The sequence below is a fragment of the Chlorocebus sabaeus genome, chromosome 28 (genome assembly GCF_047675955.1).
Source record: "Chlorocebus sabaeus isolate Y175 chromosome 28, mChlSab1.0.hap1, whole genome shotgun sequence".
In the NCBI taxonomy this organism is placed as follows: domain Eukaryota; kingdom Metazoa; phylum Chordata; class Mammalia; order Primates; family Cercopithecidae; genus Chlorocebus; species Chlorocebus sabaeus.
This window is the reverse complement of record NC_132931.1, coordinates 13280179-13297974: the sequence shown is the minus strand read 5'-3', so window position 1 is coordinate 13297974 and position 17796 is coordinate 13280179. Positions and strand designations below refer to the sequence as shown.

Here is a 17796-nt window from a genome sequence, read left to right as displayed (position 1 = left end):
TCTGGGCGCTCCCGGCATCCCTCGGGCGGCGGCGGCGGCGGCGGCTGCGAGGCGCAGGAGGAGCGTGTGCGGCGGGCCCGGCGGCGGGTAGAGAGGCGAGAGGGCTGCAGGAGACCGAGGGGGAGCCGGGCCGGTGGGGCCGCCGCCGCCGCCATGCAGGAAATAATCGCCAGCGTGGACCACATCAAGTTTGACTTGGAGATCGCAGTGGAGCAGCAGCTCGGGGCGCAGCCGCTGCCCTTCCCCGGCATGGACAGTGAGCGCGGGGCCCGGGCGGGAGGGCGAGAGCGACTCGAACCCGGGACCCGCTCCTATGTGTTCCCGGGACTCCTTCGCCTCGGTCCTGAGACCTCCCCCGGCTTCCTCTGGATCCTGGGACCCCTCCCCTTCGGTCGCGGGACTCCTCCCTCTATGTCTTGAGAGTCCCTCCCACCTCCTCCGGGTCCTGGGACCCTCCCCTTTAGTTCCCGAACTCCCTCATCTGTGATCCGGGACTCTTCTCACTCCATCCTGAGACCTCCTCTTCTGGATCCCGGGACGCTACCCCTTGGTTCCAGGACTCCTGACTCCCAGGCCCCCATTTCCACCGTCTGGGGACCCCTTTTCCCCTCACTCGAACTCAGGAGTTCACTGCTTCGGATCTTTGGCCCCCTGCGGCTCTTTAAAGGTAATCTGTAGGCGGGTAGGACCTTGTCCGTTCGCTTAATTCTTGAATAAGGGTGGGTTATCCTGGATTGGAACTCTCCCTCAACACTCTCCCAGCTACAGGAGAGTACTAGGATATCGCACCCCCTACCTCCCAACCCCGCTACATTGAGCGTCTCTTCTTTTTGCTTTGATCAAAACTAGGCTTTTGGAGGAGGCGTGCTGAGGGAAGGACCACCTCTCTGTAGGAGACCCCAGCTAGACTCTTAAACTCCCTTCTACGACTCTCTCCTGGGAGCTCATCCTTAGTTTTTGGCCTGCCCCTACTTTTTTCTGGACCCCATCTCTGAGTTGTTCATCACACCCAGCAGCTGGTGTGGACCCTTGGCCTGAACTCCCTTCACTCCTCCCCTTCACATGGTGGCTCCTGGCTCCCCACCCCCTACTCAGTGGGATATCTTGTACTTTAAAAGAAACCAGTAGTTTTCTTTGTGTCTTCTTTCCTAACCGGACACACTTGAAATCTAATGCTATAACCTTAAAGTTCGCGGGCTTGTGGAAGTCACTGAGTTCAATCCACAGATGGGGAAACTGAGACCCAAGCGGGGGAAGGGACTTGCTGACGACCACTCAGTGCATAGCAGAGCCAGGCAAGTTCTCCAGTGTTGTGTGCTGTCGCCCCGCACTACCAGCGGGGTCTCCCAGCAGCCTCTCTCCCCTCAGGCGGCCACACCTTCTCATGCACATGTGACCTCTGAGTCTGTCCCTTTATGTGTTTTTTTGTTGTTGTTATTTGTTTGCTTTTGAGACAGGGGCTCCTCTTTTGCCCAGGCTGGGTGCAGTGACGCAATCATGGCTCAATGCAGCCTCGACTTCCCAGGCTCCAGCAGTCCTCCCACCTCAGTTTCCCAAGTAGTTGGGACCACAGGTGTGCACCAACACACCTGGCAAATTTTGTGTGTGTGTGTTTCTTGGTAGAGACACTGTTTCACCATGTTTCCCAGGGTTGGTCTTGAACTCCTGGGCTCAAGTGATCCTTTCACCTCGGCCTTCGGAAGTACTGGGATTACAGCCATGAGCCACCACACCTGGCCTATATCTATATATATATAAAAATTTTTTTTTTTTTTTTTTTTTTTTTGCTGCCTGTCCCACAACTTTACATGGTGATACTTCTGTACAAGATAGTTTCGTTGGAAGTTAAGTCATCAAGAAAAACAAGATAGTGCTTATAAGGAGACATCATCAGACCACCCTGTTTGACAAACACCATCGCCACTGTACACCCCCTAAAAAGCAGCTGCTGAAATTCACACACACACACCCCCTCTTACCTACTCCTCGAGTCCTGTGATAACTTCATCCCTGCACACGTGGCCTTTTCCTGTCTCTTTTTTTCTGAGATGGAGTTTCGCTGTTGTTGCCCAGGCTGGAGTGCAGTAGCGCGATCTCGGCTTACTGCAACCTCCACCTCCCAGGTTCAAGCAATTCTCCTGCCTCGGCCTCCTGAGTAGCTGGGCTTATAGCCTCCTGCCACCATGCCCAACTAATTTTTGTATTTTCAGTAGAGATGAGGTTTCACCACATTGGCCAGGCTGGTCTTGAACTCCTGACCTCAAATGATCCGCCTGCCTTGGCCTCCCAAAGTGCTGGGATTACGGGCGTGAGCCACTGCGCCCAGTCGGCCTTTTCCTGTCTTGATGGCACTGGCTTGAGACCGTGGAACCACCCACGCAGGGCAGATCTTTCCCTCCCACCCTTCTGCCACCTGACAGATCCACAAGCCTGTGAGGGGAGGTACAGTGGCGAGGGGCCCACATACCTGTTCTTGAGGCCAGAGACACGCCTGGCCCTGGGTGCTGCCCCAGCCAGGGCTTCAGAGTCGGTAGGCACCCTTCACACTCACTGCTTGTCCATATCCTGTTCAGTTAAAGTCTAGTGAGGCCACAGCCCTTCCTCACCCATCCCTCCTCTTCATGCCCATCTGAGGTTTGGGAAGAACTGTCACTTTGCCCATAAGGCATACTCATCCCATCCACATGAGACTCAATTCCCAGAACTGTGGATTTCTGAGCAGAAGCAACTCTAATCTCTGAAGAGACAGACCAGACCAGAGATACTTTCAGAATTTTTTTTTTTTTTTTTTTTTTTTTTTGAGACAGAGTCTTGCTCTGTTGCCCAGGCTGCAGTACGGTGATGCGATCTTGGCTCACTGCAACCTCTGCCTCTGGGTTCAAGAGATTCTCCTGCCTCAGCCTCCTGAGTAGCTGAGATTACAGGCATGTGCCACCACACCTGGCTAATTTTTGTATTTTTAGTAGAGATGGGGTTTCACCATATTGGCCAGGCTGGTCTTGAACTCCTGATGTCAAGTGATCCACCCGCCTAGGATTACAGACGTGAGTCACCGCACCTGGCCACTTTCAGACTTTTTGAAATGCAAATAGAGTGACCTCCCTGTGACAGCAGCTGTAAGTTCTATAACCTCAGCTGTGTCCTAGCAAAATCCGCCTGCTTCCAAGAAGCCAAGGAATCTTTTGTGATTTAGCAAGGGGAGGCACGTTATGTGGACTTCAGAGATGCTGTCATTGGTTTTTCAGCAATTCTAAAATGGTTACTTGTAGAGGAAACTGTTTCTGATGCCAAGGTCAGTTTAGTCTGGCAACTGGGGGCTGGAGAATTCCTGGACTCATCAGAACAGCTGGTCCCTGGAGCCCAATGAATTCCAGCACACTCCTAACTGTGGGAAGGAAAGGCTGTGCTTTTTTTTTTCTTTTTTTTGTTAACAAGCAACATAATCAAAAACAAAAGCACAACAACCTTAAAGCTGAAACAGCAATAAGTCAGACTGCTGCGGCAGTTCACAGATGTACCTGGGGTTCATGCTTGCTCATGGCGAGGCAGGACATAGGCACATGACTGTGCATTGAGGTATGTATGTGACCAAAAAGAATGAGAGAAATGGAAAACACTGGAGAACAGAAAGTATCAAGAACCTTCCATCAGGCAGTCCCAAAGCGCTCTGCTCTTTTCCTCTTCTCTGCCTCTGTATCCTCCGTGGTTCCAGTTCCAGCTGAACTTGTGACAATCCCAAATCGCTCCTTCCTCTTTTTCAGTTTCTTATCATCTTCAGACTTTCTGGAGATTGAAGAGACATTCAAACCAAATCTTTGAGCTCCTTCCTTGGACTTATCCACGTTAACCATAGGTTTGTTCTCAGGTGACAGACTTGTGTTGGAACTGAAGAAATCCCAAACCTAGCTGCCCCGGTAGCTTTCTTACTCTCCAAGCTCACACGTACACTGAATCGTTTGGCCCTCTTCTGCATTCTCTCAGCCTGTAGTATTTCAGATGTAATTTTCACCACTTTCTTCTCTGCTGCCACATGAACAGTTTTTTTCAGGGGGTTCTTCCTCTTTGAAAGGGGGTTTGTTTCTTCTTCTGTTTCATCTCCCAGTACATCTTCATTTGCCTCCCTTCAGCATGTTCTTCAAGATATGCCTGGAGTCTGTGGATAAGATCTTGCTTTATTCCCTTGGTCGCCAAACCACAAGCAAGACATTCTTGTTTAGTTCAGCAAGCTTCAGCTTATGGAGCTCCACCATCTCAGTTACCATCTTGTTACCCGCTCCGGGTGTGCTTTTTTAATAATTGTATGTGGGGTGGGTTGCGGTGGCTCACGCCTGTAATCCTAGCACTTTGGGAAGCCAAGGCAGGCAAATCACGAGGTCAGGAGTTCGAAACCAGCCTGTAATCATTGTATGTGGGCCAGGCGTGGTGGCTCACATCTGCAATCCCAGCACTTTGGGAGGCCGAGGTAAGCGGATCACTTGAAGCCAGTAGTTTGAGACCAGCCTGGCCAACATGGCAAAACCCCCTCTCTACTAAAAATACAAAAAAATTAGCCAGGCGTGGTGGTGCACACCTATAATCCCAGCTACTCAGGAAGCTGAGGCAGGAGACTCTCTTGAACTGGGGAGGCGGAGGTTGCAGTGAGCCAAGATCGCACCACTGCACTCTAGTCTGGGTGACAGAGTGAGACTGTCTCAAAACACTAGAAAAAAAAATTGTATATGGATGTTGCATATTAAAAGCAGTCCTCTGAGTCTGCACTTAACGTGCTTCCCTTTGGACTAGTGTCTCAGAGGCACTGCCTCTTCCTTGAAGCCTGACCCTTCTCAGAGGCCCTGACAGTCTATACTTCTGTGAGATCATTCCTTCCCTCTGCCTCATGTTAAGGTGTCCGTGAATTCACCTTCCTGGAGGAAGATGTCAGCTGGGGGCTATTAATTTATTTCTGTGGGTCAGGCATGGTGGCTTATGCCTGTAATCCCAGCACTTTGGGAGGCCGAGGTGGGTGGATCACCTGAGGTCAGGAGTTCGAGACCAACCTGGCCAACAAAACCCTATCTCTACTGAAAATACAAAAATTAGGTGGGCGTGGTGGCAGGCGCCTGTAATCCCAGCTACTTGGGAGGCTGAGGCAGGAGAATTGCTTGAACCTGGGAGGCGGAAATTACAGTGAGCTGAGATTGCGCCGTTGCACTCCAGCCCAGGCAACAAGAGTGAAACTCCATCTCAAAAAAAAAAAAAATTATTTCTGGGATCTTGTACTCCAGCCTTCCTTTCCCCACCCGCTCTTAACTCCTTGAAAAGATCTTATATACAGGAGGCTCTCAAAGCACTGGGTAATGACTGCTCTCAATGTATGTGTCTCATTTTGTAGGGCATGACTAACATAAGCAGCTTCTTCCTTGCTTGGTTGGGCTTTGCATACTTTTGCTACTTTATTTCCAGTACCCTGAACCCTTGGGGGTCAAGAAGTCGGAAGGGTTCCCTCCCACTGTCTTCAGACATCGTCAATAGCAATTGCACGTCTTTGTTTGATTCCTCTCGTTTTCTCTCCTTTCTACAGAGTCGGGTGCTGCTGTCTGTGAATTCTTTTTGAAAGCTGCCTGCGGCAAAGGTAAGAAACTCTGGGCTCCCTGACATGCCTCCCGAGGCGCCCTTCCGTCTCCTTGTCCCCAGCTGAGTTGGAGGCCGCCAGGGCTCTGGCTCACATTGCTTTTTACAGACTAACGATCTCTGTAGATAAAACTGGTTTGGACAGGCTAGGAACCTGATGGGGTGTTCCACCTGAAACCTAAACGCAGGACTGAACCTGGCTCTAAGGCTGCCTTATCACTTCGCATTCCCCGTGGCCACAAGCTGATCTGTGACGTGGAAAGAAGCCCCCAGCATTGAGACATTCAGGAACTTTCTCAATGTCACAGAGTTAATCAGTGGCGGAGCCCAGTGTCTGAACCCAGGTCTTTCTCATTCCACAGTCTCCACGGGCTCATGGTTTTCTGTGGCCTCCCATCCAAAACACCCCATGATAACCCATCTTGTGGGGTCTTGTTCTCGATAACCAGTCCCCAACACAGACTACACAAGACTACTGAGGTGGGAGAATCCCTTAAACCAGAGAGTCAAGAGGTTGCAGTGAGCCGAGATCATGCCATTGCACTCTAGCCTGGCAACAGAGCAAGACTCCATCTCAAAAAAAAAAAAAAAGATCTTGCTTCATTCCCTCGGTCTCCCAGCCATGAGCAAGACATTCTTTCTTTAGTTCAGCAAGCTTCAGCTTATGGAGCGCCACTGTCTTGGTCGCCATCTTGTTACCCCTCCGGCTGTGCTCTTTTAATAATTGTATGTGGGCCGGGTGAATCCATCAGAAGTATCACTAGGGGCCAGGTGCGGTGGCTCACGCCTATAATCCCAGCAGTTTGGGAGGCCGAGGCGGATGGATCACCTGAGGTCAGGAGTTTGAGACCAACCTGGCCAACATGGTGGAACCTCATCTCTACCAAATATACAAAAATTAACTGGGCATGGTGACGCCCATCTATAATCCCAGCTACTCGGGAGGTTGAGGCAGGAGAATCACTTGAACCCGGGAGGCAGAGGTTTCAGTGAGCCAAGATCGCACCACTGCACTCCAGCCTGGGTAGCAGAGGGAGACCCCATCTCAAAAAAAAAGAAGTATCACTAGGCACAACCTTAACTTTCCATGGTCTGGGCATTTTTCTCCTGTAGGAAAATTTATTTAGGAGACTTAAATATTAATGAGAAGCTTGAAAAAGGGGAGCGGAGAATCAGAGCAAAGGGCTGGTTTTAACGAATGGTTTGATGAGCTTTGCTTCTATAACATAGTCATTTACCACTGAGGTAGTAGACTTCCTGGCAGATCAGCCAGGCCAACTTCACAATGTCCAGTCAGAACGTCATTACCTCCACTGGGCCTCCGGTCTCACTCCCATGTCTTTGCTCAGTGATTCTGCCCTTCTGACCAGCCGCCTTCTGTTAGCACAGCCATCCCTAACACAGGGCATTCTGACTGTCTCTCTGTTGACTAATACAGCAGCCACTAGTCACATGTGGCAGTTCATATTTAAGTAAAATCAAATCACATTTAAAACTTGAAATCCTCAGACACACTAGTCATGTTTCAAGTGGTCAGTAGTCACGTGGGGCTAGCAGCTGCCATACTGGACAGCAGAAGTGTAGAATGGACCTCCATGGTTGTCTTGCCAGGCCACCTGTTAGAAGTCCCGCACATCCCCAGAGGCTGGCTCTGTCCCAAAAGGCACACGTCCCTCCATGTGTATACATCACATTTCTTCAATTCTGAAATTGGTCTTTCTTTTAAGAGGCAGCATCTTACTCTGTCACCCAGGCTGGAGTGCAGTGGTACAGTCATAGCTCACTGCAAGCTCAGCCTCCTGGGCCCAAGTGATCCTCCCACCTCAGCCTCCCCAGTAGCCGGGACTACAGCTGTGCACCACCATACCCAACTAATTTTTTTTTTTTTTTCAGACGGAGTTTTGCTCTTGTTGCCCAGGCTGGAGTGCAGTGGTGTGATCTTGGCTCACTGCAACTTCTGCTTCCTGGGTTCGAGCAATTCTCCTGCCTTAGCCTCCCGAGTAGCTGGGATTACAGGTGCACACCACCACACCCAGCTAATTTTTTGTATTTTTAGTATAGACAGGGTTTCATTATGTTTTGGCCGGACTGGTCTCGAACTCCTGACTTCAGATGATCCACCACCTTGGCCTCCCAGAGTGCTGCGATTACAGGTGTGAGCCGCTGTGTCAGGCCTCCCAGCTTGCTTGCTTGCTTGCTTATTTACTTATTTATTTATTTAGTGAAGACAAAGTCTCAGGCTGATCTCGAACTTCTGGGCTCAAGTGATTTTCCTGTCTTGGCCTCCTAAAGTGCTAGGATCGTAGGTGTGAGCTACTATACCCGGCTGAGTTCATCTTTCTTTTTTTTTCTTTTTTTTTGTGGGGGGGACAGAGTTTTGTTCTTGTCACCCAGGCTGGAGTGCAATGGTGTGATCTCCGGTCACTACAACCTCTGCCTCCTGGGTTCAAGCGATTCTCCAGCCTCAGCCTCCCAAGTAGCTGAGATTACAGGCACCCCCACCACTACACCCAGCTAATGTTTTTTCGTATTTTTAGTAGAGATGGGGTTTCATCATGTCGGTCAGGCTGGTCTCGAACTCCTGACCTCGTGATCCACCCGCCTCAGCCTCCCAGCATCTCCCTCTTTTTTATGCCTCCATCTTACAGTAATATCTGTGAAATGATGAGTAACTTTTTTTTTTTTTTTTTTTGAGAGGGAGTCTCGCTCTGTCGCCCAGGCTGGAGTGCAGTGGTGGGATCTCGGTTCACTGCAAGCTCCGCCTTCTGGGTTCATGCCATTCTCCTGCCTCAGCCTCCCGAGTAGCTGGGACTATAGGCGCCCAGCTAATTTTTTTGTATTTTTAGTAGAGATGGGGTTTCACCGTGTCAGCCAGGATGGTCTCAATCTCCTGAACTCATGATCCGCCTTGGCCTTCCAAAGTGCTGGGATTACAGGCGTGAGCCACCGCGCCCGGCCATGAGTAACTATTAAAATGTAAAGTGTCTGTCAGCGTACTGCCTCAAGTCATGTTGCCTTCTGTGAGGCAGACCTCTGCCCCCTTCCAGGACATGATGCCCTCAGGTGGCTCCAGGAGTTAGGAGGTGAAGATGCCTCAGCTTCTCTAGGCCTTGTTCCCTGGGCTCAGGGTGGCCTCTCTGCTGACACCCTGTCCCTATCTTCCCGGCAGGGGGCATGTGTCCGTTTCGCCACATCAGCGGTGAGAAGACAGTTGTGTGCAAACACTGGCTGCGTGGCCTATGCAAGAAAGGGGACCAGTGCGAGTTCCTGCATGAGTATGACATGACCAAGATGCCCGAGTGCTACTTCTACTCCAAGTTCGGTAAGGCACCTGGAGCTCTGGAGGCTCTGCTGAGAACCAGGGTGCAGAGGGGTCTGTTGGCTGCGCAGTGCCCACACTCTCTCTGCCTGCTTTTCCCATCTTTCCATTCTCAGAGGAGAAACTTGGGCAGAGCCTGCCAGCCTCAGCCAGCTTTTAGGAGACAGCGTGGCTATTTTCTGCTCATTTTTTTTTTTTTTTTTTTTTTAAAGACACAGGGTCTCGCTATGTTTCACATACTGGTCTTGAACGCCTGGGCTCGAATGATCTGCCTGCCTCAGCCTCCCAAAGTGCTGGGATTACAGGCGTGAGCCACTGCGCCAGACCCCTTGCATTCTTTTGGAGTGCTTCAGTGTTTGGAGCTCTTTCAATCACTCTGGGATTTGAGGCTAATGAGGGTGACCCGGAAGCAGCGAGTTGTGCAGCTGGCTGCATTATGTCCGTGGTTGGTTTCTGTCCACATCCACCTTCTCCCTGAAACCCACTTCTCCCTACAGTGTGGGAACTGCCTCTCAGGCCGGAGCTGGTTCCTTCTCTCCGGGAGCCGTGATCCTGGTGACATTTCAGCCATCCTTAACATCCCTTCAAAATAGCAGCCTCAGATGTGTCTTCTGGTAGCACCAAGCTTGCCTTGAGCCCTGCTTAGAGAATCCATGGCCTCAGCTGTCCTGAGTGGCCTGCGTGGAGAAGCGGGAGACCGGGTGGAGTCGGATGTTGTGCTCCCTGCTGGAATGAGTCCCCAGGGTCCCTGCTCAGGTCTGCACTTCGAGGTTTCCCAAGAAGCAGCTCTGTGGGTCAGCATGAGGCTGGCTCTAGTCCTGGGCAGGGAGCCCGGCAGAAGGCCGGAATCCTGCAGGGAGCCAAGGGGTGCAGGATATGCTTCATGCTTTCAAAGCACTGCTTTTGGAGGAGACATTATTTCAGCATCCCAATAGGTGTGGCCTGCTGGCTTATTAATGAGAGCTGTGGCTTGTCTTGTGGAGGTGGCATAAGCTGAGAAGAAATAGAACCCAAGCTTCCCAGCTCCCCAAGTGCTGTCCTCTGTCATTGTGCAATGTAGCATGTTCCCCCCGCGACGCCTTGCCCATAGCAGCACTGGGATGGGGCAGTGGCCTCCCATCTGTCCCCAGAGGCAGCAGCTGGCTCTCCTGGGCAGGCTCTCAAGGCACCGCTATCCAAGTGGCCTGGGGGTCGCTCCTTCCTTGCTGACGGCCCTGGTGCAGGACACACTGTGTGCAGCTTCTGTCACCTGCACCACAGACATTGGGTTGAGGGCCTCCTTTCTAGGCACTGGAGGGACAATGGTGAAGAGGTCCTTGCCCTGTGAATTCTTCACTCTTGTGGTCCAGGGAAAGATGTAGCTGATAAGCCATGAGACGAACAGAGAAGAAATTACCTGTGACAAGTGCTCTGAAGGAAGGAAACCATGACCAGAACCTTGAGGCAGAGTGGTCAAGGATGAGGCGATTCCTGAGCTAGGAGTGGAAGACTGAGAAGGGGCTGGTCCTGGTGCAGGGGGACCCATGTGACTGGGGGGTGGCAGAGGCGGAGCCTGTGGGGGAGCCTGGGGGAGGAGTTTGCATTTCCTTAGGATTTTGAGCACAGTTGTTAACGTGGATGGGAGAAGGTGAGCCAAGAAGCGGGCAACTACCCAGGAAGGCAGTTCTCAGTGCTGGTGGTCCCTGGGGCCCGCTGCTTCGGAGAGGGCCAGGTCCACTAGTGCTTCTCCCTACCCTTGTCCCAGCTCTTAGACATGAAGAGTCAATCAGAGTGGAACTTCCTGGTCTCCATGGGTGCTTTTCCGTCACAGCCCCACTGCACAGGAAGCGGGGGCTCAGAAACACTCTTCCCTGGCTCTCAGGGCTCATCAGGCCAAAACTGGACACCAGAACCTCTTTTCCTTGGATGAAGCCAAGGTGGGCCTGGCCCCAGCCTTCCTAGCGGCCTCACATCTGAGTTTCCCTGCAGGAGAGTGCAGCAACAAGGAGTGTCCCTTCCTGCACATCGACCCCGAGTCCAAGATCAAGGACTGCCCTTGGTATGACCGTGGCTTCTGCAAGCACGGTAGGTGCCAGGGTGAGCTGGGCCCCTGGCAAGAAGCCAAGTCTTCCCTTCTCTGCCCACATGACCCTGGAGGCTGCCATCTGGTCTACCTGGGACATCTTGCCCTATCTGTCCCAGCAAAACCTGACATTCTGCAGCTAGCGGCTTGCTCACACCCCTCATCTCCCTTGACTCTCCCAAGAATGCTGGGTGGGTGGTGGTCCACCTGCATTTTTGATAAGGAGGCCAGTGTTGGGAGGTGAGGTCCCTGCCCCCTGTCTCCCATGAATGGGGGACAGCCAGCGTTTGAAGCCATGCTCCAGCTCTCTAACTGGTAGAGGGGATGTCTAAGTGACCAGACACTTGGCTCTGCAGGTCCCCTCTGCAGGCACCGGCACACACGGAGAGTCATCTGTGTGAATTACCTCGTGGGATTCTGCCCAGAGGGGCCCTCATGTAAATTCATGCAGTGAGTAGCCAGCCGCTCTGCCCTCTACCCTCTACCCCAGCTCCCAGCCCAGGCCGTGCTGCCCTCTGTATCTTCCCTGGGCCACCTGGGCTTTGGTCACTGTGTGATGTCAGTACTAGAGCCAAGGGTGGGGGCAGGAGATAGGGAAGTAATCCCTGCTTATGGCCACCAGTGCTTCCTGAGCCCAGAGGTGGCGCTGCCTAGACCCATTTCTTGGGTCATGGGCCATCTGGTATTCTAATGGAAGCTGTGGGATACAGACACACATGTAGCCTTGCATATCATTTAGGGAATTTGGGGACTTCCAGTTAAGAACCTGCACCCTAAAGGAAGGAAACTAGAATTTCAGTCTCCTATGTGGAGGCTCAGAAAACCCTGAGCTTGGGGTTTCACATAGAAAAAGTAGTCATCTAACAGTGAGGGTAGGAGAGAACACAGCCATTTCACACAGCAGCACACTGAGGCACAGGGCTTGGTCCCTGGCCAGGGGCACATGGTCAAAGGCAAGTCTGGGCCAGGTGTGGTGGCTCACACCTGTAATCCCAGCACTTTGGGAGGCTGAGGTGGACAGATCACGAGGTCAGGAGTTCAAGACCAGCCTGGCCAATATGGTGAAACCCTGTCCCTACTAAAAATACAAAAATTAGCCAGGCGTAGTGGTGTGTGCCTATAGTCCCAGCTACTTGGGAGGCTGAGGCAGAAGAATCACTTGAACCCGGGAGGTGGAGGTTGCGGTGAGCCAACATCGTGCCACTGCATTCCAGCCTGGGCGACAGAGTGAGACTCCATCATAGATTAGATAGATAGATAGATAGATAGATAGATAGATAGATAGATAGATAGATAGATAGATAGATAGGATAGATAGGATAGATAGATTAGATAGGATAGATAGCAAGTCTGTGACCCTCTGAAGATCGGTTTTAATTCTTGCTCCATGGGGTTAGCACCCCTCTTCTGGCTCCATTGTCTTGTCCTTGGAGCCCAGTGCCCATCTGTCACTTTGCTTGTGGACCCAGGCTTCTGCCTGGGGTGGCACTGGGGCTGCAGACAAGCCTCCCCTCCTCCCGGCTGCCTCGCCCACACTGCTGAACCTGCAGCGGGATAACAGTCTCCAGGTCTGTGGGGACCCTGGTCCCTGCTTCTCACTGCAGGGAAGTGGCCAGTGCTGCCACTGGGTCTCACTCCCTGAATGAGAGTGCAGGCACCTGTAGGTGGCCTGGGGCAGACCGTTACCAAGTGATGGGAGGAGGGGCTGACGCCAGAGTAAGACCCTGCGGGGAGGGGGGCTTCCCTGTGTACAGCTCCTGGGGCGCAGCAGGCGCGTACCAGTGCAGCTTTTGTCATTTCCGAGCAGCACTGGCCGTGAGTTTCCCAGTTCAGTGTAGGCAGGGCTGGGCCTGAGCCCAGGCAAGTCAGTTGTGTTCTCCACGCCACCCCCGCGGCCTCCCAGGAGCAGAGCTGAGTGCCAGCCCCACCCCATCCATGCAGCTTGTGTCAAGTCACTTTGTGCTGGGGCAGCTGAGTGTGATTTTCCTAGGGCTGGAATTTAAGAGCATGGCCTGGCTTCTCTCTTCTCATCCCCTGTCCCCGACTCCTTCTCTTGTTCTCATCCCCTCTGGCTGCTGGTGACCAGCCCTCGATTTGAACTGCCCATGGGAACCACCGAGCAGCCCCCACTGCCGCAGCAGACCCAGCCTCCGGCAAAGGTACCGTGCCTGGCCCTCCTCGGTAGGAAGGAAGTGCCTTTTCTCCAGCGAGAACCTCAGTGTCCCCCGGGGGTGCGGTCTGCCTTAGACCCCACTGGAGAACTTGGGAGAGAAGGGGCGTCTCCCAAGTTCCCGCAGAAAAGTCGGGCAGAGCCATGTGTATCTCCCTCGAGAGATGCAGGGTCTCTCACCCTGGAACCTCGGCAAGGCCAAGCGCAGCAGCAAAGTTGAGGCGCCATGCAACCAGCCACCCATTGTGAGATGGGGCTGCCTGGCACAGCAGCGTCTGCCCCAGGAGCCGGCCTGGGCACCATGTCTGTGCCCAGGGAGCTGGCATGGAGCCGGCCTGGGCACCGTGTCTGCTGCTTTTGCTCCTGGGCCAGACCCTTCGTTTTGCAGATAGGGGAACTGAGACTCCCAGAGCCGGGGGACTTGCCTGAGGCGACGCCACTGGGCAGGAGCAGGTGTGGCAGCAGAACTGACCACTCTGGCCAGCACCGCCCCTGCTCCTGTGGAGTGGAGGCTGGGAGGAGGGGTGAGAACAGCCCAGCTGGCTCCAGTTTTCTAGATAAGGGGCCCCACAGCCAAGCAGCTGGTCCGACCCCTCCAGCCCAATGAGGGAGGGAAATGCCATAGACACGTGGGGATCTGCAGCAACCCCTCAACGCCAAGGGCACCCTGAGTTTGGTTATGGGAGTCGGGGGTTGAGCCAAGAGGAAGGGCTGGCATCAAGGCAGGGCGGGCATCAGGCAGGGTTCCCAACAGGCCCACCAAGCCCACCCACCTGAGCCCAAAGCCTCACCTCCTACCCTGCTGGGCTCTGGACTGGCTGCCAAAGCCCCACCAGCCCCGCTAAGTGCCAGAGGCTGAACAGCCAGGAGAGGATGCAGTGGATATAGCTGTGTGGAGGCCAGTCATATTGAACTCTTGATGGGGAAAGCCGGGAATTCCAGGTGTAGGTGCAGCCATGCCAACCTGGGGGTTTTCTAGCTCGGGTTCTGCACTTATGGGCCAGAGCCAGGAGCCCACGGGTCGGGAGGAGGCCCTGCTGTGGAATCCCTACCCCAGGAGCCCTGGCCCTCCTCCTGGCGGGGCTCCCTAGAGGAGGGTCCTCTCAGCCCGAGAACGCAGCTCAGTGTGTCAGGCTCCAACTGTTTTTCTGTGACTTGCTCGCCGTGTAGGCTGCTAAACATCTGGCTGAACCAAGCGTTCATCCTGACCTGAAGCCAGAACCTCAGAAACCAAAGTAAGGCCTGAACATGCCCTCGCCCCACTGCCCCAGAGACCTCCTCTTGTCTCCTTGATGTTTTGTTTTCTATTTTATTTTTCGTTTTTGTGTGTCTGCATGGTGTTTTTCGGGCAGTGGCTTCTGCCATCATCACCAGATGTTTCTCTGTTGCCCGCTGTCCTGAGCTGGGCCGTCGTGGAAGCCCTTCTTCCTGCCGTTTGCGGGACAAGTCCCGCCTTCTTTTTTCCTGTCCCCATCGGTAGTCTGCGTGCACGTGTTTTCCACAGTAAAACCGTGTTGTGTAACTCTTTCCAGCAAAGTAACAATCCGCCATTACAAAGGTCGTCCTCCTTGATCCAGTTAACGAGTCAGAACTCTTCTCCCAATCAGCAGAGAACCCCACAGGTCATCGGGGTCATGCAGAGTCAAAACAGCAGTGCGGGCAACCGGGGACCCCGGCCACTGGAGCAGGTCACCTGTTACAAGGTGAGTTCCTGGGCTGGGGGATGGGGTAGGGTCTTCCCTTACTGTCAGTGGCCATTCCCTCTTGCCCCATATGTTTGGTGAAATGAGAAAAGTGAAAACATTCATTTTTGCTGATTGTAAGCATAAAGTTACAGTCTAGTTACCCATCCACTATGGTGGGCTAGAGACTGTCCTATTTCCTACCACACCGCACTGAGGCACAGTAAAGGATGGTGAGAACGCCTGCCCAGTGAATGGATGGGGCCTGCAGGCAGGTGAGGGAAGCCCCCAAGAGGGCGGGAACAAAATGGAAACACTGATCCAGGGAAGGGTAAACCCTTGGAGCCGCTGGCTGTCCTGAAGGCATCCTCGGATCCTGCAGGGCACATCCTAGGAAACAGGACACTGGGTTACAGCACCCCCGTCCCCATCCCCTCCCCCAGTACATAAAATGGACTCAGGGGAAGGGTGAGCTTAAAGAAACAACCTCGAAAACTGTCCTGTTCACTCCTGGCTCTGTGGGAGGCGGGGAAAGAGGAGGGAAATCTCTTCATAGTTTGATATTGTTGATGAGTCTGGGCCTGTATTCATGTCCTTGGTTAAGGCTGGAAAGTTACAAACTAAGTTTTCTAATCTAAAATCGCCCCAGGATTGGTATGCCCCTGGCACCTGGCAGGAGCAACCCCCAGTACTCTTGGAAGAGTACGTTCTCAACCCAAGGCACACACAATTCCTACGTCTGGAGTTCTGAAGAACGAGTCCGGATTAGAAATCACAAAACAGGCTGGGTGTGGTGGCGCATGCCTGTAGTCCCAGCTACTGGGGAGGCTGAGGTGGGAGGATTGCTTGGCCCCAGGAGGTCAAGCCTGCAGTGAGTTATGATTGCACCACTGCACTCCAGCCTGGGCGACACAGTGAGACTATTGTCTCAAAAAAAAAAAAGGGGGGGGCACAGAAGTGGGACTGTGTATAGAGCAGACTTAGCTGTTACCTTGCTGCCCTGTAATCCCAGCACTTTGGGAGGCCAAGGGGGGTAGATCACAACAAGGTCAGGAGTTCAAGACTAGCCTGGCCAACATGGAAGAAAGAAAACAGGGACTGCGGAGCCAGGGAATAGAGCTGGCAAGAGTGCTGGGTGTTGACTGGGCAGAGCCCCTCGGGGCAGCAGGGACTGGGGGGTGGGTGTCAGCACACAGTGCCCCCAGCTGCCTCCTGACCCTTTTGTTCAGTGCTTGAGGCTGCCGTTTAAGGAGTCACAGAGTAAAGAGAAACTACGGAAGGGCCTGGATAATCAGGACTGGGATGAGGCAGGGTCAGGGCTGGATTTGTCATGTGGCTCTGCAGGCTCCCCTTAAAAGCATCATCCCATCTCTCTTATCCTGTGATCAAAACCTGTCCCCAAGGTAGCTTAGACAGGTGTGTCACAGCCACGAGGGAAAACGTTGGGTACAGCCCACCTTCTGTCCCCAGCACTGGTTCCCAAAGGGAGGGGAGGCTGGGGCACTTCTCATGCTGTTCCCTCCCGTCTCCTGCCAGGGAACCCCAGACCTTGGCTCAGAGGTAAGTGACTGGCCTGTGGTGCAGAGGGGCTTGGTCCCCAGACGGGGTGGCGGAGCTCAGGTGCTATGGGCTTCTCTTTGTCCTTCTACCCACTTGGGAGTCCCTCCCTGGGCAGGCCCTGTGTCCATGTGGGAGAGGTGTGGGCCTGAAAGAGCCCCTGCAGGGTGCTAGCAGGTCGCCTTCTGGTGGCCTGTTCTCCCTCGCACCTGTGACTTGCTGGCTAGTTTCTGCACCACTGCACTTTCCATCCTGAGCTCCCTCACCCTCCAATTTGAAAAAAACTGTACCACTGAGAATTTCAGAGTCCTGTTCCGACTGGGGACTTGGTGGATGACTGGGGATTTGGTGGGCACTGCCTTAGTTGAAAACTGCATTTGAACAGTGTTATTGTCTGTCTCTCCTCTTCCCCCCACTTCCTGCTCTTCCCAGTGTGGCGAGAAAGGACACTACGCCAACAGATGCACCAAAGGGCACTTGGCCTTTCTCAGTGGACAGTGACAGCAGCTGGAGCCAGCTCCGAGCAGCCCGGGGGCCCCGCTGTTGGGAGTGTGCATTTAACTATTTCATGCGCTTATTGGCGCGACTGTGGCTTGAGCTGGCCCGCAGGCATGTGGGTTTCATCGCTCTGAGGGGCCACGCCTGTTTTCTATTATTCTGCCGTAATATTTTTTGAAAAAGGGACAAGTGTCCTGCTGGGTCCCTGCAGTCGACATCCTATTTGGCTGGGCATCGATGCCCCCTTTCTGGATTGATGCCTCCTTTCCGGGACTCCCGGCACGAGTCCCCTCATCCGGGGAGGGAGGAAGCTGCTGGGGAGGGGCTTGGCTAGGCAGTTCTGTGTGGCGATGGTTTCCCCCCTCATTAAACACCAGTTCTTGGTGACCGCAGGGGCTGGTAGGTCATTCAAAGCTATGGCCGGCTCACGCCTGCTTCCTCCCTCCCTGCCCTGCTGAATCCTAAAGCTGTGCCTCTATGTGATTTGAATGAGGGAGCCCTTCAGGGCAAATTCAGGTGCCCCCATTGCCTCAGACTGGCCCTGGTCCCAGGTGGCAGCGGTTGAGGAGGGGTGCAGGGCTCTCAGGCCTGAGGTTCTCTCCTCTGGGCTTAATTTTCTCTTGGGGTCCACTCCTGACAGTTTAAGGTGTCCCTTGAGCTGGAGCTGCAGACCTTTAAATAGATGGCCCCTTCAGATCATCTGTGCCTACCTCCTGCCCGCCAGGCGTCTACACTCACTCAGATGCCTGTGGCATGTGGAGGAGACTGCCTTGTCCTGAGCCTGGAAAATGTGAAACTGTCTCCTGTCTCCTGCTGGGCATGTGGGCCTGGCCACGTTCAATTGCAAGAACAATTTTTATGAAATGGATTAAAGCTTGTTTTTTAAGCCATGCCTCAT

The 17796-nt window shown here is 53.4% G+C and overlaps 1 protein-coding gene and 1 pseudogene across 5 annotated transcripts; one reads left to right on the top strand and one right to left on the bottom strand.

Annotated features, from left to right (window-relative positions):
* The first annotated feature begins 12 nt into the window (after positions 1-12).
* Positions 13-17784, top strand: CPSF4 (cleavage and polyadenylation specific factor 4). 5 transcript variants are annotated; one of them, XM_008018665.3, is made up of 8 exons: positions 13-256; positions 5561-5611; positions 8780-8932; positions 10898-10993; positions 11348-11441; positions 13078-13150; positions 14772-14864; positions 16833-17784. In XM_008018665.3, the coding sequence occupies exons 1-8, from the start codon at positions 154-156 to the stop codon at positions 16899-16901; spliced, it is 732 nt and encodes a 243-aa protein (XP_008016856.1). In that variant the 5' UTR covers positions 13-153; the 3' UTR covers positions 16902-17784. The 5 variants fall into 5 exon arrangements, with proteins under 5 accessions (XP_008016856.1, XP_008016855.1, XP_008016853.1 ...); XM_008018664.3 differs by having other exon boundaries at positions 14769-14864; XM_008018662.3 differs by having other exon boundaries at positions 14694-14864.
* Positions 3051-6307, bottom strand: LOC119621384 (SAP domain-containing ribonucleoprotein-like; annotated as a pseudogene).
* Positions 17785-17796: the final 12 nt, after the last annotated feature.